This window comes from Bos javanicus, chromosome 10, assembly GCF_032452875.1.
Source record: "Bos javanicus breed banteng chromosome 10, ARS-OSU_banteng_1.0, whole genome shotgun sequence".
Lineage (NCBI taxonomy): Eukaryota > Metazoa > Chordata > Mammalia > Artiodactyla > Bovidae > Bos > Bos javanicus.
The window spans coordinates 81268581-81291869 of record NC_083877.1 but is presented as its reverse complement, the minus strand read 5'-3'; the positions used below and the strand labels follow the sequence as shown (position 1 = coordinate 81291869).

Genomic DNA, 23289 nt, shown 5'->3' with positions numbered 1-23289 from the left:
CCTGTGGTCATGTATGGATGTGAGAGTTGGACTGTGAAGAAGGATGAGCGCCGAAGAATTGATGCTTTTGAACTGTGGTGTTGGAGAAGACTCTTGAGAGTCCCTTGGACTGCAAGGAGATCCAACCAGTCCCTTCTAAAGGAGATCAGCCCTGGGATTTCTTTGGAAGGAATGATGCTAAAGCCAAAACTCCAGTACTTTGGGCACCTCATGTGAAGAGTTGACTCATTGGAAAGACTCTGATGCTGGGAGGGATTGGGGGCAGGAGGAGAAGGGGACGACAGAGGATGAGATGGCTGGATGGCATCACTGACTCGATGGACGTGAGTCAGTCCGGGAGTTGGTGATGGACAAGGAGGCCTGGCGTGCTGAGATTCATGGGGTCGCAAAGAGTCGGACACGACTGAGTGACTGATCTGATCTGATCTGAGCAACTGAACTGAACTGAACGCTGAGGAAAGAAGATGCAGTGGAACACAGCTGAGAGCCAGGATGGCAGAGGGAAAATGTTACACTTGTACCCGCAGGGTGCTGCAGTTCTTCAGCCGCTTTCACGGAGAGTTACTTGCTGCCTCTCCAAGTTCTCCAGCACTGGGGAGTGGATAGTTACCTGAGACCTAGGCCACCCCACCCTCCCCTCGCCCAAGGTGGGGCGTGGTAGCTCACAGGAGAGAAGGTGCCTTCATCCTCTGCTTTACCCACAACAGAATGATCATTACCCTAATGATCATTACCTTTATGTCAGAAGTCATTGACATAAAATGCACTGTGGAAACTGTGAAAAGCAAGTCTTTTTGTTCTTGGACAATGTAAAAATTGCAGATTTTTTCCATCAATATGGAAAAATACAAAGATAATCTATGTTGTGATAGTCATCAGAGTTGTCCACCAAATACTAACTCTACTTCTGTTAACAGATCCCCCTGGACTCCCTGGTGGTCCAGTGGTTAGGGCTTCACCTTCCAATGCTGGGGTGCGAGTTGGACTCCTGGTTGGGGAGCTGAAGTCCCACAGTACTAATGCTGCTTCTGGGCACTTGCCAGCTGCCCTTGAGCTAGATGGGACCATGTGATTTGTTGTAGTCACTGAGATGGGAAGCTTTAAGAACCAGGGTACAATGTAGCATGTTCTCTCTCACTCTCTCTTTTTTTTTTTTTTTTGCCTTCACAATCAAGGAGAATGGCACCTCCCTCAACCTGGGTCCCTGATGACAAGAAGCACCCCTTGCTGACGAGTGATGGATATATGCCAGGAAGGAGACGAATACCTTTGTGACTTAAGTGGGTAGGGAGCAGGATGTGTGTCACTGCATCTTATCCTGGCCTCTCCTGAGTCTTATGAGTAATTCACCAACGTGCCCATAATCCAGTGAAGACACCAATTCCAAGCAGTCAGTGGCCCTCCACCGCCAAGCATGTGGATGACTAGGGTTAGTGCGTGTGTCACATACAGGATGGCAGACCATTGGCTACAATCAAAACTTTGGTTAGGAAGACCCCAGGCAACAGGACCTTCACAGAGCAGCTACAGGAAGAAGGGGAACAGTGCACACAGTGGGAAGGTTGAGGCTGCCCTGATAAGGTGCTGGCACAGAAGAGTATAAGGGGTGGGTCAGATTTGACAAGAAATGATGAGATACCCGCGTCACACACCTGATGGGCATATAGTCAAAGTCATGCCCCTTCCTTGTTTAATTCATGAAAGTCACACAAAGGGACACAGTGATCCAGGCCACAAGAATGAGGGCTTGGTTTGGTATCACTGCATGAAAAAGATCAAGTTTTGCCTGTCACCCCTGTAAAACGGGGAGGGGAACAAAGGTCAAATGCCACAGACCAGAAGATCAGGTTTCCAAGAAGCTCTTCAGTGTCCTTGATGGGCACACCTAATGGCCTTGTGGGTCATTCAGAAACCTGGGAATAAATGGTCAGATGAGCAGACTGGCTCCCTCTGGGTTTTTATTCCTACCAGGAGTCTGGTGCTGCCAGATTCTCAGACCCCTGGGGAAACCAGGGATGAGTACCAGCCTGGAGACCCCTCTTATAGTATCTGAGGGACCCCAGCAGCAGGCATCTCTTGACATCCAACTGACAATGTCCCCAGTCTTCCCCTCCCCACAAAGGCCAAGCATGACTCAGAAGCCTTTGGGTGAAGGAATTAACAGGATGGGTCTACGGTTCCCTTTTCCTTGACTGCCACTAGGAATGGCCCTCTCATCTTTGGAGAAAGCAGAGGAAGCCTAAACAGGGCTGCGGGGTCAACCCCAAGTCTCCCAGTGAGGTCCTGGATGAGCAAACACTTCCCTTATTTCTCTTCCCAATCCCTGAAGCCCATGATAGGCATCTGCAAATTAGTGGTTTTTAAAAAAGACTAAACTAAGCAGAGAGAGAGAAAAAAAAAATGCACTCACAGCTGAATACAGCCACGCAGAGTGAAGGAAGGAGAAGGCTGATGTTCTAGTGCCTGAAGGAAGGCAGCCCGCAGTGGGCAGAGCTCCGGGCATGGAGGGGAAGATCTGAAGGTGATGCCCGGCTCTGCCTTTCCTAGCCTGGTGCAACCCAGCAAGTCACTGAGGTTCCGAGCCTGTGACCACACCTGTGAGATGGGGATAATGACGCCTGTGGCACTGGGCTAGTGTGAGTATTAGTTCAGGGCCCGTGGACACAGCAGCTCACTGTTAGCCCTGGAGGAGAGAAACCAGCCGGACCCCATCTGAAGGCTGAGCTCCTTCCCCAGGAACGCTTAGCTAAAGAAAGGGCTCAGGGCAGGGTCATTTTCAAGGGCATTGTATTCTGTTTACCTGCAAAGGGTAAGGAAATGGAGGTGGCAGAAGGAAGTTCTCAGAGGCGGGAGAGGAAGCCACTTATGGACACAGCTGCTTGTGCAGAGAGGGAGGCAAAGGGGAAAGATGTCTGTAGCACCAGAAACAGTCTGGAGCCTCATCTCTGCCGCAGTGTCCATGCTGAAGGCCTCTGGCAACGTGAGCCAGACCAGCAGCCTTGACCTGAATACGTGCCCCACAAAACTAGGGCACAGACGGCGTGAACCCCACTGGGGCCTGCTCCCTGTTTACAGTCGCTTCCCAGCCTGGGGTCTTGAGCTCAGGATTACAGCCAACATGCCCAGTCCCATCAGCCCGAGCCATGGAACGGGCTCCCCCAGCCCTGCCCGCCAAGCACCGCCAGCAACATCCCCTGCTTTCAAGCGATGGCTTGTGGGGCTGGCTGCACAGGGGCAGGTCAGAGGAAGCGTTACAAACAGGGTTCCGGCACTGTAGGCAAGGGCCCAGGGGGTCCAGGTCTTCACTGCAAGCGTGGCACCACCTCACGGCCACCTCTGGCTCCCTTTCTGGTCTAGCCCCTCAGACTTCCTAAGATCAGAGAGGAGGGCACCTCGGCCACAGTAAACAACTAAACCGTTAAGGAAATGAACGCTTTCCATCAAAGGAAGCCACCCAAAGAAAGAGGCAACCGCCACCAAGGTTTACGCATTTTTTATTTTTTATAAAACAAGCTACAAACGGTCTCCCTCCCTCCTCACAAAGGAAAACCACACAACTCAGCCTCCACACGTGTGTGAGAGAGAAGACGTCCCAGGGAGATTCCAACTTTCTTCACGGAGGTGCTTCCTTCAGGGCAGGGAAGGAGGCGGAGGTCTCCCGGAAAGTCCACCCAGCCAGCACACGGGGCTTTCTGGTCCAGACTGATGGGCCAGGGCTCTCGTTCCATCCTACCATGTTGGGATGGGGTCTCCAGTCACCCTGACACAACCTCTGGGACTTTCATTAGGACAGCAAGAACCTTCTCCAGTCAGAGGATGGGATGGGGTAGGAGATGCACAGAGATGCGGCCAGATTTCCAAAAGTAATCCACAAAGGCGCCGGTCCTGGAAAACTGCCCACCCTCCCTCCCTGCCGCTCTGGCTGCTCACGGAAAGGAGGGCTCGGTGTCACCCAGCACCCTTTGTTGGATGACTGTCGGATGGGCATGCCCCCACCCCTGCCACCCCGGGCAAGAGGAAGCTGGGGTATGACCAGAAGGCTGGGCGGTCCACGTTGGAATCACAGTAAAACGCCTGTGGGAAGCTAGGCCTGGATTTCCCCATGGCTGGGCCATTCCGTCCTCACTTCCAAGGGATGCAGAAGTAACAGGCCCAACATGAATTTGGCCCTGGAACTGGCCTCAAGCCTGGAAGCCCATAAGAGCGTTTAGGAAAACAGGAAGAACCTTGGTACTGAGTTTAAAAAAAAAAAATAGAAAAGGTTGAGTGACCAACAAGGTGATGGACATAACTCTTCCCGCAGGCTTACGCTGAGCTGGAGAACAGGAGGGGAGAAAGAGGACTGCAGAAGTAGCTGCCTAGTCTGACCTTGGCATTGGGCGCTGTCTCAGGAAGCCTCATTCATGGGTGTGTGACAGGTGAGAAGCCTTGGGTGGGCACTGGACTCACCAGGACAGGCCTTCTGTGCTTCTACCTCCACAGCTCAGATATTACATTTAACTACTAAATAAAAGGTCCTGCGGGGTGTCTTTTTCTTCTCTGCCTCCCCTCTCCTGCTTTACGTGGAGTAGAGGCTAAACGTAGCTGGAAATGTTTCAAGGGACCCTAACGCAAATCCTTAGGGCAATTTGTTCAGCGGGCGCCAACAACACTGCACCCACTGAGTCTGGGCCACCTGGGGGTCTGGATGGCCTGACCACGTGGGCGTTGGAGGATGGGACTTGTGAGGGCTACAGGCCTCCCTCCAGGGGCCACTCCCATTGTCCTGCAATGTCCACTCCCTCCCTTGAGAAGGTCAACCGCCAAGTGACTTGCCGCTCTGACAGCCACGGCAGAAGGTGGCCCCTTCCTCCCACCAGAAAAGATACCCATGGAGTCTGCACTGTGATCACAGTGGAATTCAGGCTGGCCAGGGATGGAGTCCTGGGTTCTAGAGAGTGGGGCTATGTGTCCAGAGCTCTCACAGCTCAGAGCAGGGAGAGGGAGGAGAATAAACAGATAGCAATGCCAACACCTGTACAAAAGAACTATACAATTTACATATATATTTATATACAGTATATAAATCTCTTTCTTCTCAGTCCCAGAAAGCTCCCCGCCCTCCAAACCCTAAAAGTTGTCAGTAGCAGATCCAAAAACTTAACAATAAAAGAGAATAGTCTTTCTTCCCTTTCCTTTTCCCACTGCGATATTAGATACTGGTGTTTAAAAATAAAGCCGAAAAAGAAAACACACAAATAAGAGTTATTAAAAGTGCAAACACGATGGGCACCACTTATGTTACATGGGATGTGGCTGGGCCGTGGCAACGTCGAAGGTTAGCTGTCTGATGATCCATCCTGCCTCCCTGGTCTCTCCACCTGCCCTTTGGTTTTCTGCTCCTTAGACGAGGCGTCCTACTGAGAAGGGGAGGAATAAGCAAGAAATCAGAGCTGGGTTTAAGAGAACTCTGGGCTTCCCTGGTGGCTCAGATGGTAAAGACTCTGCCTGCAATGCAGGAAATCTGAGTTCAATCCCTGAGGCTGGAAGATCCCCTGGAGAAGGAAATGGCAATCCACTCCAGTATTCTTGCCTGGAAAATCCCACAGATGGAGGAACCTGGTGGGCTACAGTCCCTGGGGTCACAGAGAGTCAGACACAACTGAGCGACTAAAACACTTTTGTGAGGACTCCAAATACATATATCCATTCCATCATTCGAGAGGGTTTTTCTGTTCAGGGTTAGGCACCATCCTCAGCAAGTCAATGGGAGAGCTGGTGGGTTTTTTCAATGGAAGGACTTGTCTCCAGTCTCACTGAAAAATAATCCTGATAACTGCGCTTCATAAACTGGGAAGGACCAGTTAAGAAAGAGACCCAGCCCTGAGAGCACTGTGCTGGGAAGTCAGCTCCCCAGTGAGGAGTCTGGTGGGTGAAAATGCCTGGATTCATGGGGCATTTCCCAAAATTCAGTCCCTCGGACCCAAAGCTACATTCACCCCCAAACTCTATGTCCTGCCCCACCTGACTTTTGCCCCCCACTAGGTGTGCAAGCCCCTCTCAGCCCACCAGAGGGCACCGCACGACACCAGATGACCAATGTCTGCTTCAGTCCCCGCATACAATCTACCCAGGTGGCTTTTCTGCTGCTCCCAGAGCACAGAGACCCAGCAAAGCTGCTGGCAGCCCAGGGCTGTGTCGCTCTGTGTTGCTGAAGTCGTGTCCGACTCTGCAACCCTATGGACTATAACCCACCAGGCTCCTCTGTCCATGGGATTCTCCAGGCAAGAATACTGGAGTGGCTTGCCATTTCCTCCTCCAGGGGATCTTCCTAACTCAGTGATCAAACCTGGGTCTTTTATGTCTCTTGCGTTGGCAGAAGAGTTCTTTACCACTGGTGCCTCTTGTGTTCCTCGACTATTTCTAATTTCTTCTGTGCATTCACCGTAAACCAGGCACCAGCTTGTTAAATCTCCACACCAAAACTGTGAGGCAGACGCTATCATATCCACTTTGCAGATGAGGAAATTGAGCCTCAGAGACTTTGGGTAGCTTGCTAAAGATTACAGAGCTGGGAAGTGCCAGGGCTGCCTGCTTCCTTTGGGTCCTGCGCACCTGGTACCTGACAAAGCTTCAGAGGGCAGACCGGAGGCCTCTGTGAGCTGCGTGGACCTGAGGTGCTAAGCACACTCAGCCTTCCCCTAGCTGCTGTGTGCTGTGCAGACCTTAACTACCAGCACGGGAAGCGGACCAAGGGCAGCGGGCTGGTGGAGCTCTGTGATTCCGAACCTACTGAGCTCAGAAGTGCTCCAGGTGGGCCTGGGGGTCAATGCAAACACTGGGTATTCTCTTTCCAACACTGGGCCCCAGCTTGTGCTCTGAGAAATGGGCATAGATTCTAAGTATGCCAAAGCGTAACGTGACCACACAGGACATCCCTCTCCCAGCCCTTCGTCATTTGACCAGGATCTAATGCACTGTGCCTGAGGTTAGGAATTGAGAAGGCACACCCTGATGGCAGGGGAGAATCAGGAGCGTGGACTGCATGCAGTGCGGTCAGTGCTTCTGACAGCTGCAGCGGTCTCATGAAGAAGAACAGTATTATCTATGGAGCTTTCACGGAGGTCCCTCAATGCTTCAACCACTTCGACAACTGCTTTGACTTCCTGTCTCAGTACGTCGGCACAGTGGCCCTGTGAGGTGGATACTATGCTTATTTCCATCTCACAGATGAAGAAATGGAAATCTGGGATGGTTGAGTAGTTTGTACTTGGGTGAAAGCTGGCCTGTGGCTGAAGCAGGGTTTGAGCCATGATGCTGCACCATGTCCTGGGGACTCAGAGTCATGGGGTCACAGAGAGGCGTCCTCATCAGACAGGACTGCCTAGAGGAGCTGACGGACATCAGGGTGACTGAGATAATGTTTACAGATGGAAGGAGAGGGGAGGCAACAGGAGGTGAGAGAGTTTAAACTATATAAGTGTGATGGGAAGTTGTTGAAGGGATTCAGTCCGAGAAACAATAGCATCAGTTTTGGTAAAAAAAAAAAAAATTCTTCTGGGGCAGTGTGGGAAACAGATTGGGGATGAGCATCACTCACCCAGGGTCACATCTGCCAGGGTCAGGGCCACTACAGGTCACTCACCCAGGGTCACACATCCCAGAACCAGGGCCAGATCCCAAGACTGGGTACCTCAGCCACTCAGCTACCTTTTGGGTTTACCCTGTCAACCAAGGGTTAGAACAAGGAAAAGCCCTTATGTTCCCTTCAAGGCAGTTCTCGGCACCAAACAAGTCAGAATTACCCAAATCGGCATCATCAGCCCAGACCCGTCACCTGCACTGCGACTCTCTAATTTTTGGGGTGCAACCAACTTGACAGGTCCAAGTCATGTCTGTTATCTTCCCCACCCCCTAGACCTGCTCTGCTCTTCCTCCCATGCTGCCCATCTCAGTGAGTGGCCCGCTCTCCAGTTGCCCACGCCAGCCTTCATCCCTCTCTGCACTCGATCACCAAGCCCTGAAGTCCTACCTAGTCACCTCCCCCAGTACTCTGCAACCCCGCCGGGTTTTCCCTAACTCAGGCCTCCCTCATCTCCTGCTGGTCAGTGCTCTGGCCTCCTCTGGGGTCTCTGCCCTCACTCATCCCCTGATCCATTTCCCACGCTGCACTAGAAGAATTTTTTTTAATCAAAACTGATGATATCGTTTCTCTGACTGAATCCCTTCAACAGCTTCCCATCACCCTTATATAGTTTAAACTCTCTCACCTTACCTCCTGCTGCCTCCCCTCTCCTTCCACCCCTAAACATGCATCCCAGTCACCCTGACATCCTTCAGCTCCTCTAATACTCTCCTTCCCCACTTCCACAGCCTCACCCTTCACTTGTCTCAGTTCAGAACACTCCTCCCTTCCATGACCTTTCAGCTCAGCTTCCTCTTACTCACTGGTCAAGGATTTGTCCAGAGCAAGGGCAGCAAGGTTTTCTGTGAAGAACTAGATGCAATCATTTTAGTTTTGTGGACCACGGACAATATACAACAATCTTGGTTGTATAGTCTTCTTTTTTGAAAATTACATCCTTTTAAAAATAGAAAGGACGTTTGCTCCTTGGAAGGAAAGTTATGACCAACCTAGACAGCATATTAAAAAGCAGAGACGTTACTTTGCCAGCAAAGGCCCATCTAGTCAAAGCTATGGTTTTTCCAGTAGTCAAATATGGATGTGGGAGTTGGACTATAAACAAAGCTGAGTGCAGAAGAACTGACGCTTTTGAACTGTGGTATTGGAGAAGACTCTTGAGAATTCTTTGGACTGCAAGGAGACCCAACCAGTCAATCCTAAAGGAGATCAGTCCTGAGTATTCATTGGAAGGACTGATGCTGAAGCTGAAACTCCAATACTTTGGCCACCTGATGTGAAGAACTGACTCATTGGAAAAGACCCTGATGCTGGGAAAGAGTGAAGGCGGGAGGAGAAGGGGACGACAGAGGATGAGCTGGTTGGATGGCATCAATGAACATGAGTTTGAGTGAACTCTGGGAGTTGGTGATGGGCAGGAAGGCCTGGCGTGCTGCAGTCCACGGGGTCACAAAGAGTCAGACATGACTGAGTGACTGAACTGAACTGAAAAATAGAAAAGCCACTCTTCGCTCACAGGCTGTACAGAAACAGGCCGTGGACTAGACTGGGCCCATGGGCTGTGGTTGGCTGACCTCTGGCTAAGACATCACTTCCTTCCCGAAGATTTCCAAGCCTGATGGACCCTGAGCGGATGTAGGTGCCTTAGGTATATTCCCACAATACTCTGCACTTGCTGCACTGTGACAGAGACCATCAGGCGTCCACCAGAATCCACGCTCTCCTCCTCTTCCTGGGCCCCAAGCCCTCCTCACTGTGGGGTGTTGGTCTAGTGATGGAGATCCAGCCAGTGAAATAGGAGAGGTGATGTATGTCACTTCCAGGACTGGTCCATCAACCCTGCCCCATGGGCACTGCTCCAGGGTTTAAGCCATCCGGCTGACTGGGGAGGGAGAAGACCCACAGGGTGACCTTGGATGTCAGAGAATGAAGTTGGCAGAGTCATTCTCAGCCTGGCTCTCAGAGTGACTGCACCTGGAGCAATCTCCACTATCCCCCTACACACACACACACACACACACACACACCCTAAGACCTGGAATCACGGTGAATTACTATATGGGCAAGAGGAACTAATTTCCACTGTGTTGAGCCATTACTTGTGTGGTCCTACTTGTCACTGCAGCCTGGTGTATCCCAATACACCCTCATGGTGCTCACCATAGTGTATGTAAACGCTTTAGCATCTGCCTCTTCAATAGACTGTGGAAGGATAGGAAACTTACCCTTCCATTCCTCCACTGTGTCAGGTGTCTAGTGCAAAGCACGGTGCGCTCCCAGTAAGTAGTCAAATAAACACATACCTGGGAATCTCATCTATTGCAGGGTCGGGGTGTGGGGTTCCCTTGGTCCCCTCCCTCCAGGAGGGGCAAGTCCTGGAGGGCCAGGAGCACAGGCGATCACTCACCTTCTTTGCTAACACCCAGGCAGCCCTTCAGCTCGGGCAGTGAGATGACCTTGTCCTTGTTCAGGTCACAGTAGTCAGTGAAACGCCGGGCACATTTCTTGGGCTTGGCTTTCTTCTTTACGTAGCGCTTGAAGGGCTTCATCTCGCGCTTGTTGATGTCGCTGCTGCTGTTGCTGTCCAGCTGGCTGAAATACCAGTGCACCACGCGCTCCTCCAGGGTGTGGCTGGGGTCTGGCTCCGAGAACCTGGGCCACGGGCAGACACCCACCCCCAAGCCCCACTCAGGATCCTGCAGGAACCACCAGCCCCACCACAAGCCTCTCCCACATGCTAAGAAGCCAAGGGTTGCTGGCAGCCAGGTAGAAATGGCTCCTCCAAGCCCAAACCCTCCCTGCCCTGCTCAGCCTGCAGCAGAATCATGTCACCCTTTCCAACTTAGCCTCCAGCCCAGACAGTTCATTTCTGGGGGATCCCCAACTAGGTGAACCCGCCACACCCTGCACCATAGCTAGGGATGTTCTCGTGCAAGAGGGATGCTCAGGACATATGGACTGGATTTCATCCACGTGAGAAAACCACAGGGATCCAAACTGTTCTTCTCCTAGCCTAGTGTGGCTGATGCACAAACTGCCATCACACATGAACTTGACACCCAAATGAGTGACTATGAAGGGAGCTTGGAGCCTGTACCACGTAATCAGCGTCCAGGCTGGGTCCCAGGAGGGCTTCCAAAGCAGCAGGAGCAGCCCCTGGCTTCAAACTGTTGTCTTGGCAAGACAGAGTCAGAAAGAGTGAAACCAGGCAGCAACAAGTCAACGTAAAGTGTGAAGTTCCCGTGGGCCATCGCTGTCGGATACCAAGTGCGGTAGGAATTGAGAGAAGGAGGCAATTGAGACGGACACAAAGAGAGGTTCTATCACTGGTGAGTCCTGATCTACTAACGGTGAGTCTCTCCATACAGAGGTCTTAAGAGAGGGCAGACCCAGGAAACCACATGTTAACTCCAACACCTGGGGAATTCTGCTAAGAAGCAGAGTAACCTAGAGTAACCAAGAAAGCTTTCTGGGGGTCGAGATGCATGGTGGTGACTGCATCTAACACGCCCCTGATTGTAACATGACAAGAGCAACGGCCACACGTGTAACATACACAAGGTCTACCCATTCATTTTACTTACTCATGCCTCAAATTTTTCCCCAAAAGGATTCAGGGTGCTAGGTTATACTGAAAACTTTAAAAGCCAATGATGAGTCTGTTCTAGAGCGGGTGACTGGCCAGGAGAACGGAGCCACACGAGTCCCATGGCTCCTGCTGCCAGGATTGGCACGGAGTGAATGTGGCCCAGAACCTTGTGTTTATAGCCCTGGGTAACCTTCCCTCGGTTGGGGGACTGAGGCTGAGGTTGGCCCATCGTCTGCAGGGAACCAGACAGACTACACCAGGGGTCCTACAGCAGGGATTCAGGACCTGCCAGCACACTCTGAAGCTGTACCTAGCAAGAAAAATATTCAAGGCACTTGCCAATGCCTTGGGGTTCTTCTCTGGAATTTGCCGAGGTTTCCAGGAGGGAAGGGACAACCCTGACCCCTCCTCTATGAATGAGCCGGCAAACTCCCTCCCCCGCCATCCCCCAAGTGACCTCACCATTTAGGGAAAAAGAAGTTTCATTACCAAAAAAAGCCAGGCGTCCCTGCTGAATGCCCATTCCTAATTAAGTGTATTATGGTCTTGGGCAGGCCCCACTGGGCACCCTGGGCCAGGTCCAAGACAGCACAGTGAGTAGATCAGCCAGCAGGACCTCATCCTGACATGTCTGGAGCAGGGAGTACCTGAGGAAGGTGTGAGGGACTGTCTGCTTCTAGCTCTTGGGGAATCTGCTAGGTCTGTCATAGAAACCAGGCTTGGAACGGCTTGCAAACAGACAGGGCTCAGACTGTTGTCTCTGCCAGTGCATGGCATTTTGGTGGTTTTGAGCTTCCTTTATTTTCACTCCAATATTCACTCTCGAGCCTGCGGGGCATATACCAGGAGGGCCCCAGAAACGTCTCTATCAGGATGCTCCTGGAGCAGGAAGGAGAGTGGTCAGCTCCCTTGCAGAGCACCCTGTCTGCCTCCAACTTTCCCCAAATGAGGGAGGACCCAGGCCAGGGAGGAGAGCCAGGACAGGCCCCAGGGGAGGCGCTCCAGTTATTCCCCTCCAAGCTTTCTAAGGCGTCCAGGGGAGGGAGTCAGGGTTTTCCCCCTCAGCCCCTCCCTTGGGGGGCCATGAGCGCCCCTGGCAAAGGCAGCTCTTCCTTTAACCTTTAGGCTCAGCATAGCGTCATGTCTACCTAGAAGCTGGAATAATAAAGCCTCAGTTGCTGAGACGGAAGGGATGAGGTCATCCCACCCAGACGCCCTGCCAGGAGAGGCTCGCTGCCTCCAGCACGTGTTCCTGGGCTCCCGCCTGCCTGCCCGGTTCTCGGCGACTCTGTGACTGGGGGTCCCTGCACCTTCCTTTGGGCTAGTCTGCAGCAAGAAGCGGCTCTTCTCCCCAGGCGACAACCTCTAAGAGTTTCGTCTCAGGCCAGAGAGTGACTGTCACTTGGCTCCTTACTTCTTTTCCCCTCCCTTCTCCATCTCCCTGGTCTGGAGAGCCAAGTTTCTGCCCTCCTCACTCCCAGCAGGACCTCCCAGCCTGGAGCAGCCACAACTTCGGACAGCTACACCCCTGCATGTCCCACCCCCAGCCTCCACTGAGGACACTTGGCCCAGGAGAGGTGCTCCGGGGGCCCTCCATGCCTGCCTCTGGCTCCCAGAGCTCTGCTGCAACCCACAGGCTGCCTCTTCCCTCCCTTCTCCCCAGCCTGTGCGAGGCTCTCTGCTTCTGAACTCCTCTGACTTCCAGAACCCATGCTGCATCCTCCCCCGGACAACAGGGTCCAGCTCTACACGTATAGTTGGGCAGCGCTAGGGTCCTGCTTTGGAATCCAACCTTTTGTCTAGGCCGAGCTCCAAGTACATTTAAGGCAAGAATTTCTTAGCCTGGGGGAGATCATGGACCCTTAGAGAACACAAACAAAGCCACAGTCCCTCTCTCTAAAATGCACGTGCACCCAGAACGCCGCGGATTTTAGGGGTTTAATAGATGCTCCAAACGTCATTCAACTTAAGAACCCTCGTCTAGAGGGAAAGAGACTCCAGACATGGCCCTAGAAGAATAAGTATGCACCTTCTGGGAGAAGATGGGATGAGACAAAAAAACAGCACTTGGAAGGAGCCTGGGAGTAGTTTTCATGTTTCCAGCAAAGCATAATGAAAAAAAAAAAAAAAAAAGAAAGAAAACTACCAAAGGCATCTGGCTCAAAGCTCTGAAAGTGAGGTTTCTGGCTTCACAGCAGCTTTAAGTCCCCAAACTACCATACTTCATACAAGAACTAGTTAAGAGTGAGACTTATCAGGAGTCCTGATTTAGCCAAACTAGCAGTGGGCATGTGTGAAAGATGGGTACCTCCGTTAACAGAGGAGAGGCTGGGATTTTCCCAGGGGGGCGTGGGGGTGGGGCAAGATGGCCTCCTCCAGAGGCCCCAGGAATCTCTCAACAGTCTTTGCTGGAGTCCTTCCCATCACAGCTAGGCTCCCCACTATTTACCACTGACCTCAAAGCCACACCCCACTGATCCCTCCAGCTCTTGCAGCTTTCTAGCAGAATCCTTTAAAAACACAGGCTACTTGCACTCCCAGTTCCAGGGTTACACTGACATGGACTCCAAACTCTGCTGTACACGTGCACACAGAAACCCCGCTGGGGTCATCAAAGCTACTCATCGGGCAAGGGCTGAGGACCCAACATTAGAGCCAATAATGGCTCCTTAGGTCACCTAACAGTGACACCCAGGTCCTTGCTATGGGCCTCCCTACAGGTAAAAGTCCACTTCTATTAAAAGGGCTCCTTGGGTGTGCAGAGGATCCAAGTTTTCTCCGGTATGGCATGAAGAGCCAGTAAAATGTTGGTGTTAGCCCTGCCTCTGGGCTTTTTTGGTAGCCGTCCTCGTGCCTCCCGCCTCCTGGGAGAAGGAAAACCACTAGAACCAGGTCCCTCCCTGGACTGGCCCCACCGAGTCTTCTCCCACACTGAGAAGCGGCAGGTGCCGCCCTTCCCCTGCAGCCCTCACTGCGTCGCTTCTGCAGCCTCAGCCGGGCCAGGCCTTGGCTGCAATGCACAGCTGGAGAGCCAGCCCCATTTACCACAGGGAAACCGGTGCTGGCCGAGATCTTGGGCCCGATTCTGCTGTCCCAAGCAGTTTTAAACAAGGTGAGGTGGGATGGCCTGGAGGCACGAGCCAAGCCAAGCAGACCAACGGAGCCCCATCTGGAATCGGGTCCAGGCCCCACCAGCTGTGCGGGCGGGTGGGGCTGGGAAATGCCAAGTCAGCCACATTCTCGGCCTCTTCCTTGCAAGACCATCAACAAGTAACCACACTGGGCAGGAAGGAGGAAGCCTCAAGACAAAGGGCCTCTCCTTTCAGGACCACGTGAGGGGCTGGGAGGCTCATGCAGCTCAGCCCACCTCCTCTCGATGTTGGCTTTTTCTAGGAAGGCTGATCTATGGGGTAGGGGGAGGAGGGCTCTGCTTCTTGCCGGAGGAAGGACCAAAAGCATAGTTCAATGATCCATCAACCCTTCACTGAGAAAAGCTATCATCTAGTGATACGTGTGGGCTTCACCTGTGGCTCAGGGGTAAAGAATCCACCTGCAATGCAGGTGTTGCATCAGATGTGAGTTCGATCCCTGGGTTGGGAAGATCCCTGGGTTGGGAAGATCCCCTGGAGGAGGGCATGGCAACCCACTCCAGTATTCCTGCCTGGAGGATCCTATGGACAGAGGAGCCTGGGAGGCTACACAGTCCATGGGGTCGCCAAGAATCAGACACACATGCAATGCAATTTGCTCCCTCTCAGGCTCTGGCCACAGATGTTTCCATGGGTACCCCTTTCACTTGGCCTATTTTTAAATTTGGGCCACAGTGCTTCCCCCACAAATCAAGCTAGATGCCAGAAAAGGAAGTAGACATTTCTCTCTTCCACTCCCTACATCCGATGAGTCTTCAAATCCTATTGATTTCATTACTTGAACTTCAGTAGATGATCCTACCCCCCACATCTGTAATCCACGCTCTCATCACCTTTCACTCAGATGATGCTGTAACCTTCCTGCCCCATCCAACACCCCTCCCGTCCAGCTCCCATAGGAATGCCTATCTAACTCCATGACTCCCTGCAGCCTCTCTGGCATGGATCACAAGGTCCACCAGGGTCTGGGCTCTGCCCAACTCTACAGCCTCATCTCCTACAACCTGCCTCCCAAGCCTAAAACTCTGCTCATGATTCCTTCCACAGACCCTATGTGTGTGTGTGTGTGTGTGTGTGTGTGTGTTAGTTGCTCACTTGCGTCCAAGTCTTTGTGACTCTATGGACTGTAACCCACCAGGTTCCTCTGTCCATGGGATTTTCCAGGTAAGAATACTGGAGTGGGTTGCCATTCCCTTCTGCAGGGGATCTTCCTGACCCAGGGATCGAACCTGGGTCTCCTGCATTGCAGGCAGATTCTTTACCATCTGAGCCACCAGGGAAGCCCACAGACCCTACCTTGTTCATACCTCACTATCCCAAGGGTCCCTCTGCTGGGAAGTTCTTACTCCTGGTCCATCTAGGTCAGGACGTTGTCTCATTCGTAAGTGAAGATGTGGCTTAAACATCACCTCCTATGGAAAGCCTTCTCTCACGTGCCTTCCTCCCGAGTCCCTGCCTGCACGACTTCATCTGCCTCTGTTATCACACTGGCTTTACAGGGCACTCACCTGACTACACAGCTCTTCTCCCAGGAGCTTCTCCAGCCCAGGAACCAAGTCTGCATCCCTGTATGTCCCCAGAACCCAGCACAGAGCTTACACTGGGTGTGAGATGTAAGAGTTTGTGCAAAGCTAAAATCTCCAAGCCTGACAGGTGGTAGTTTGGGACAAAGACACCCTCTCTTCTACTCAACCCAAACGTCCCCCCGTCCCTTCTTCCCAACGTCACTAAATAAGACTGTTTCCCACTGGCCCCAGCTGGTGTCCAGCTTTACTTGCCAGACCCTGAGAGGATGCAGGAGGGATCAGCTGTGGCTTCCTTGACCTCATGCTTGCAGTCCCAACTCTGCCTGAATTCAGAGCCAAGGCCTAAACCCAGGCAGCCTGGATCCCCTCATTCTCTTCACTGGTCCTGCTCCTCTGCCTTTGCTCTTCTGTCCTAGAAAAGCGCTGACCAGGGGCTGTCCACACAGCGCCCAAGTCCTGTGGGCCCAGCCAGGGCACCGTAAAGCTCTGGTGGCAGTGAGCTTCAGGGCTGGGTTTGGCCTCATAGTTAGTCTTGAAGTAGCTGCTGGACCCTCAGACGTGTGCCAAGGAAAAGAGGCCTCACTGAGACATCCCTCTCTGTGCCTGACAGAGATCCATCCATCTAGCCACCCATCCTTCTGGCTATTTATTCATTTAACAAACGTTTACGGAGCACCTACTGTATGCCAGGCACTTTTCTGAGTTCCAGGAATAAGCAGGGAAGAAGGTGAAAAACGTTCCTTTTCTCACCGAACTTCCATTTTCATTGGGTGGGGTGAGGCAGATATAAATAAACAAACCAGCAAGACATCAGGTAGTGATAAGCACTAGGCTGAAAATTAGAAAGAGGTGTCATGATAGAAGGTGACAGGGCTGTTCCTTTCGTTCGGATGGCCACTGAGAAGGTGCTATTTAAATGGGGCAAGTCACGGGAAGATAAGGGACTCACATTCCAGCCTGAGGAAGCAGGGGTGGTGAGAGCTTGGCCTGTTTGAGCACCTGAGAAGGACCAGCGGCAGCTGGCATGTAATGATGGGAGGTAGTGGCATACGAAAGGAGGGTGAGCGCCATCAAGACCATCCTTCAGAGCCAATTCATGGTCAGAGTTAGGGCTTGATTTTCCTAAACATTGGGTAGACATCAAAGTTCACTCAGGTTTTTCCGTAACAAATTATGGAAAAACCCGAATGAATTTTTTTGCCAACCCAATATAATAGAGAGATCTGAGAGGGATTTAAATGCAGTAAAACCAGTAACCCTGACCAACTACCCCCCTGTGTAACCACTCCTCTCTCCTTTTCCCCCCAGGCCCACCCCGACTCCCTTGATCTCTAAACTACTTCTCGATTCATCTTGTCTGTCTTTTGATTACAAGTATAGCCTCCAGGTAACACAATTACCAAATGCAGTTCAAACCTTTCATTCTCATCAGAACCAAACACGGTCAAGTTCATATGAGCTTAAAATGAAAAACATGTTTAGGAAAGAATATTAAAAAAAATTTTTTTTTTCTTCCAACTCTCATTATACCTAAAAGAGAGTTTTTTGGAAAGAAAAAGAAAATCACTTCCCTAAGGACATACTAGGATTAAAAGCATTTATAAACTTCTTAGTTTTTATTTTCTGTAAAAATGTCCTCCCCTGCAGTTTGAGGGCAGAGCGTCCATCTGAACTTGGTCTGGCAGCAGGCCTGCCTGTGCTTTTGACCTCCTGGCCCAGGACCCAGCTGGGCTCTGCTTTCCCCGTCACTGAAGCCTGCCTGGATCTGAGGCCAGGCAAGGCTCAAGGGCTGGCCTCCTGCAGAAGCAAACAGGATGGAAGGTGAAGTGCTATCTCCTTAGGACCCAAGTACAAGCACAAGGCAGGCTCCCTGAGGGGTGGGTCAGAGCCAGCAGCCCAGAAGAGTTGTGTGTAGAGAGGATCCAGATTTTGGATTTTTAGGGCCATGTCCCCTCCTTGTTTCTTTAGTCTCTCTCTTCTAAAAAAACATAAATAGCTCATACTCATTTTTGCATGAAACAACAGGTATGTTTTCACATTCCAATCATGAAAAGCAAAAAGGTATACAATCCTGAATGCTGCTACTGCTACTGCTAAGTCGCTTCAGTCGTGTCCGACTCTGTGTGACCCCATAGATGGCAGCCCACCAGGCTCCCCCATCCCTGGGATTCTCCGGGCAAGAACTCTGGAGTGGGTTGCCATTTCCTCCTCCAATGCATGAAAGTGAAAAGTGAAAGTGAAGTCGCTCAGTCGTGTCCGACTTGTAGCGATCCCATGGACTTCAGCCTACCAGGCTCCTCCGTCCATGGGATTTTCCAGGCAAGAGTACTGGAGTGGGGTACCATTGCCTTCTCCATAATCCTGAATACATCTGTTCGTAATTTCCCATCCCTCTTCCTGGAGATGAGGACACAGCTCTCTCTGTCTTAGACCTCCAGTGGCTGAGCACTACCTCTGGGCAGTTCCCATCTGCCGACCTGTCAGACACTGTCTCCATCTGCCCTGCTCCTCCTGCTGCTGGGGAGGCCTGGCCCCATTCACAGGGTGAGCAAAACAAACCAGCCTCAGAGCTCACAGGACCACAGAGTAGCTGAGGGCAAGCAACCCCAGACAGGGGGTTTCCTAGAGTGGCAATCCACGAGGCAGTCTCTGCACTCATCATGATGGGACATAATGGCTTTTACCAAAGGCCACTCACTGTATGAGCCCATCTATATAAAATGTCCAGAGTAGGCAAATCCATAGAGACAAAAGTTAATTAGCAGCAGCAGTAGTAGTCTGGGGGAGGGCCACTGAGGAGTGACTGTTAATGGGTACAGAGTTTCTTTGGGGGTTGATGAAAATGTTGTGGAATTTTGGCTAGTGGTAACTGTACCACTTTGTGAATATAATGAAAACAGTTGCACGCTTAAAAAAAAAAAAAAAAACTGGGGGGCCACTGCCCTCGTCTGCCTTGGGACACAGAAGTGCTGACAGCTGTGCTGGGAGTCCTGGTTCCCACCCTAGATACATGCCCTGTGGTCTCGCTGATCGCCGCTGAGGCAGTCAGCCTTCCACCGGCCTGGGGGCCTGGGCCGGTCTCACGGTGGCACTCCTTGCCTCTGAGCAGGTGCGGAAGAATCAGCCCTCCCTCCTTGGTGAACCCCACAAGCTCAGAGTCAGGCTGCCCACTCCTGCCAAGCACATGGTAGCTCCTGTTCAGGGACCTGAACACCACCCAGCTCTGCCGAGCCTCACCCTCTGGCTTCATAATGGGAAGCACATCGCATGGGCCCTTTGGGACTTGGTCCCCACCTCCTTCTCTGCGTCATCTGCCACCTCTGTCATCTTCTCCATCCTCTCCTCTCCTCTTCCATCCACCCCAGCCCAGCCATACTGAACTATGGCCATGCACTTGCCTGGGGTCACAATGTCCTTTCTTTTTCTCCTAGAATGGCTTTCCTTCTTTTACTAGCTAAGTCCTACCTGTCCTTCAAAATCCAGTTCAGGTATCACCTCCTCCTGGAAGCCTTCTCTGATTCCTCCAGACTGAATGAGCAAACCCTTCTCTGTTCTTTTACCTCTTATCTAGCACTTACCACAGAGTTTGCATCTGTCCACAGCCTAGTATTCTCACTGCTGCTGCTGCTGCTAAGTTGCTTCAGTCGTGTCCGACTCTGTGCGACCCCACAGACAGCAGCCCACCAGGCTCCCCCGTCCCTGGGATTCTCCAGGCGAGAACACTGGAGTGGGTTGCCATTGCCTTCTCACTAGGTGCCTTCTTTGAAGATAAGGACATGCCTCACATTCCTGGATTCCCAATCCCTAGCCCAGGGCTTGCTGTGCTGTGCATGTTCAATAGGTCTGAGCATGCATGCTCCAACCGACCCAATGGGCCCAAATCAGTGAGCACTGGTGATGCTGGTTGTTAAGGAGCAGGTGGATTTCGGCCCTGTGTCAAGACTGCCTTGGTCAGCATATCAGCTCCTGATTTAGGTAGGGTCTGGCTATGGTAGTGTCCAATCCCAACACTCGGAGCCCCTTGGGATTCTCAGGCATGTGGCTCCTGCCTCCTCAGAAGACAAAACCACCAAGTGCTCCAGACTTCCTCCTTGCTGTCCCCATCACATGCCCACCCCACTTCCTGCCGTTCTGGACTCACCCTAAGGCATACACTGCTGAGACTAAAGTGCTGGAAGTCTCCAGACACTCCTGGTGCGTGGCATGCTAAGTGGCTCCAGTCATGTCCGACTCTTTGGAACCCCATGGACTGTAGCCTGCCAGGCTCCTCTGTCCATGGAATTTTCCAGGCAAGACTACTGGAGTGGGTTGCCATTCTCTTCTCCAGAGAATCTTCCTGATGGATCGATCGAACCCATGTCTCTTATGTCTCCTGCATTGGCAGGCAGATTCTTTACCACTAGCACCACCTAGGAAGTCCCAGACACTCCTGGACTTACCTGTAATCAGATAACTACAAGCTAGAGAAAAGCAACTCCCAAGGACTGGAAAGGGGAGAGGGGTGGTGAGATTTTTGGCAGAATGTTGGACAAAGTCACAGCTACATGGTTTCAGGAAAAGGATCAACTTCCAGCCCTTGCGCTACCCAAGCCCTCCCCACTCTCTCGGCGTCCTGCAGCATCTAAAAGATCAGGGGCCCCGAGGTCCCACTGGGCCTGAGTCCTGCTCGCACTCTCACCTCCCACCTCCAGTGGGCGCTGCTGAGTTAATGGCCTGCACCATGTCAGTGGTGAGGGCATCCAGTAGGCTGGTGATAAATTCCAGTTTCTTCCCTTCTGGACAGCCTGAAAGACAAAGTGAGATCTGAAGGCACGTGCCAGGTAAATGATCAAGTAAACCAGCTTCCTCCACTACCACTGTTTCTTCAACTTCTCCAAGTCCTTCTTGTCCAGCCAAATCCACTTTGGGAATTGTCCACAGCTCAAATGATTCGGTCTCTAGCATTACAGGCGGATTCTTTACCAGCTGAGCCAGGGAAGCCCCAGATGATTCTCATAAACCTCCAGAGTTCCTCTCCCCACAGCCCACAAGGGACCATCAGACCACGTGGACAATAAAGCTTTTGGTGTTCTTCCATTCCACAAATTTTTGCTGAGTATCAACTCAGGCACTATGGTATATGTTAGGAATATACTAGACAGCGCTCTTCTCCTCATAAAGTCCATAGTCTGCTGGGAAACTCAAGTGGTACAGTGAGACCAGGCTACTCCAGAGGTGAGGACCAGTGGTAAAAGGGCATTAGGAATGCAAGAAATCCAAGGTCAAAGTTGACTCAACAGACCTACCAGTTTACCTATCCAAGAACCTCTTCCTTTTTTTACATCTCTCCTCAGCCAGCTTAGATTATAATGATCAACCCTCCCTTAGAAGTACTCTCAAATCCTTTGTTTATTCCTCATGGTGGGACTCCAGCAAAACCCCAAGCATGGATGAACCTTCGCACAGATATGCCTTCTCCAAATCCACACCCCCAGAGCTGCATGTTGCTGGTGTAAACACCACCACACCACTGGAGAGATGGTTTTCCTGTAAATTCATGACTGCCAGCCCCAAACAGTCCCTCAGCACTACCTACAATTCTCCTCTCTGCAGCAATCATTTCATTCTCCTCTCTCTGCAGTTCCCCCGGGTCTCTGGTTAAATGCCACTTTCTCAGTGAAGCCACGGATTTCTTCCTGTCCTTCTCCCAGCACCTCACTCTTTCCCTTTAGAGTACCTGTCACCATCTTCATGTGTTTGTATTCTTTTATTTGTGTACTCTGTCTCCCACACTACATAAGCTTCACTTCCGTTTTGATTACTAGACATACCCAGCGCCTGGCACACAGTGAAATCTCAGTTCACATTTGTTGAAGGGATGGCTAGACAGAGGGATCCTGGTCTCTACGACTCTGTTCTCACGACAGAGTGATTTCTACAAACCTCACTTGGGAACCCCCGGACTTTCAAGAGCCTCTGTTTTCAGTTCTCCTTTGGAGTCTTGATGGGAACAGTGGGAGCTCCCATCAGCACTGACCTGATTAAAACTACAGTGTTTCGAGACATCACTATTTAGTAATCATATTGTAACTCACGGGCAGAGAACCCGGTAGATAAGGGAAACCCAGCCCAGCAGCCCTTCAGAGGCCCTGGCCCCTGCCTATGCCTCTTGTGCCATACTCCAGGGACAGTTCTGGGCCACCAAGGGTCATTGCAAAGGCACTCTACAGGGTTGGCAACGGACACTACCACACCCTGCAGGAAAGCCTGTTCTGAGAGTTAGCTTCTCTTTGCAGCCCTGGAGAAAAGGGTCCACAGTCCCCAGATCACTGTCCCAATCACCCTGCTGCTGCTGCTGCTGCTAAGTCACATCAGTCATGTCCAACTCTGTGCAACCCCATAGACAGAATCCCATCAAGCTCCTCTGTCCCTGGGATTCTCCAGGCAAGAATACTGGAGTCGGTTGCCATTTCCTTCTCCACCCAATCACCCTAGGTTAGAGAAAAAACTGGAGCATTTTTTGAGGGTAGGATTTTAAGCCAACACGTGTGCGTGCTAAGTCGCTTCAGTTGTGTCCTACTCTTTGCAACCCTATGAACCATAGCCAGGCTCTTCTGTCTGTGGGATTCTCCAGGCAAGAATACTAGAGTGTGTTGCCATGGCTTCCTCCAGGGGATCTTCCTGATCCATGGGACTGAACCCACGTTCCTTAATGTTCTTTACTATGAGGGCCATCTGGGAAGCCCTTTAAGCCAAGGACTACATTTTAAGATGAAAAAGGGAAGAGCGAGGAGGAGAAACCATGTGTTTAAGGCTTCGGGACTAATTAGGGACACACACCAGACTGGATGCTGATCCTGTGGCTCCTGCCATGCCCCTGCCCACTGTCCGTCCCCACCCCAGCTTACAGATGAGGAAACAGACCCAGAGGTGGGTGCTGCTTCTGCACAATGAGGGGGCGGCGGGACAGGAAGGGGTGAGGATGTCAGCAAGAGGCAGTGTCGTCTCCTACCTGGCAGCTCCCTGTCCTTGAAGGGGTCCTCCACCTCCGCACTCTTAGCCCTGGCATCACTCTCACAACTGGGCATCACGTAGCTGAGAAGAGAGACAGGCAGGGGATAAGGAGGGACTGGAACCTGAGCCGACTTCAGCCCTTCCACTAGCAATGATCTGTGTGGTCTCTAAGCCTAGAGCACCCAGAGCTGGTGGAAAAACATCTCCCACACTGTCCATTAGCTACAAGGCAATCCCAGCATCAGCGTCCCCACAGAGACATGTTCAGGCATGTTGCCACATGGTCTCAGCTACTCAAGTAGAGTGGTGCCCCTTATGTCTGCACACAGGATCTTTTTGACCCATAGAACCTAGTGACTCAGGCAGGGCAATAACCTGCCTGAGTGAACTGAGGTTCACAGAGATTACCTC

General features: G+C 51.8%; 1 protein-coding gene and 1 long non-coding RNA gene across 7 annotated transcripts in view; both read right to left on the bottom strand.

Annotated features, from left to right (window-relative positions):
* Window positions 1-3477: 3477 nt before the first annotated feature.
* The window catches only part of SMOC1 (SPARC related modular calcium binding 1), a 146343-nt gene continuing 126531 nt past the window's right edge, over window positions 3478-23289 (bottom strand). For 3 of the 6 annotated variants that reach the window (XM_061429269.1, XM_061429267.1, XM_061429272.1), the window contains exons 9-12: window positions 22877-22959; window positions 20564-20669; window positions 10029-10273; window positions 3478-5399 (exon numbers count right to left, since the gene is read on the bottom strand). In XM_061429269.1, the coding sequence (XP_061285253.1) occupies window positions 5383-5399; window positions 10029-10273; window positions 20564-20669; window positions 22877-22959 (451 nt within the window). In that variant the 3' untranslated portion in view covers window positions 3478-5382. The remainder of the gene's footprint in view (window positions 5400-10028; window positions 10274-20563; window positions 20670-22876; window positions 22960-23289) is intronic. The other 3 variants (XM_061429268.1, XM_061429270.1, XM_061429271.1) reach the window with 2 other exon arrangements.
* On the bottom strand, window positions 7511-10022 carry LOC133254897 (uncharacterized). Its single transcript, XR_009738799.1, has 2 exons — window positions 7637-10022; window positions 7511-7591 (listed from the first exon to the last, which is right to left on the bottom strand). It is a non-coding gene; the product is annotated as an uncharacterized LOC133254897 (long non-coding RNA).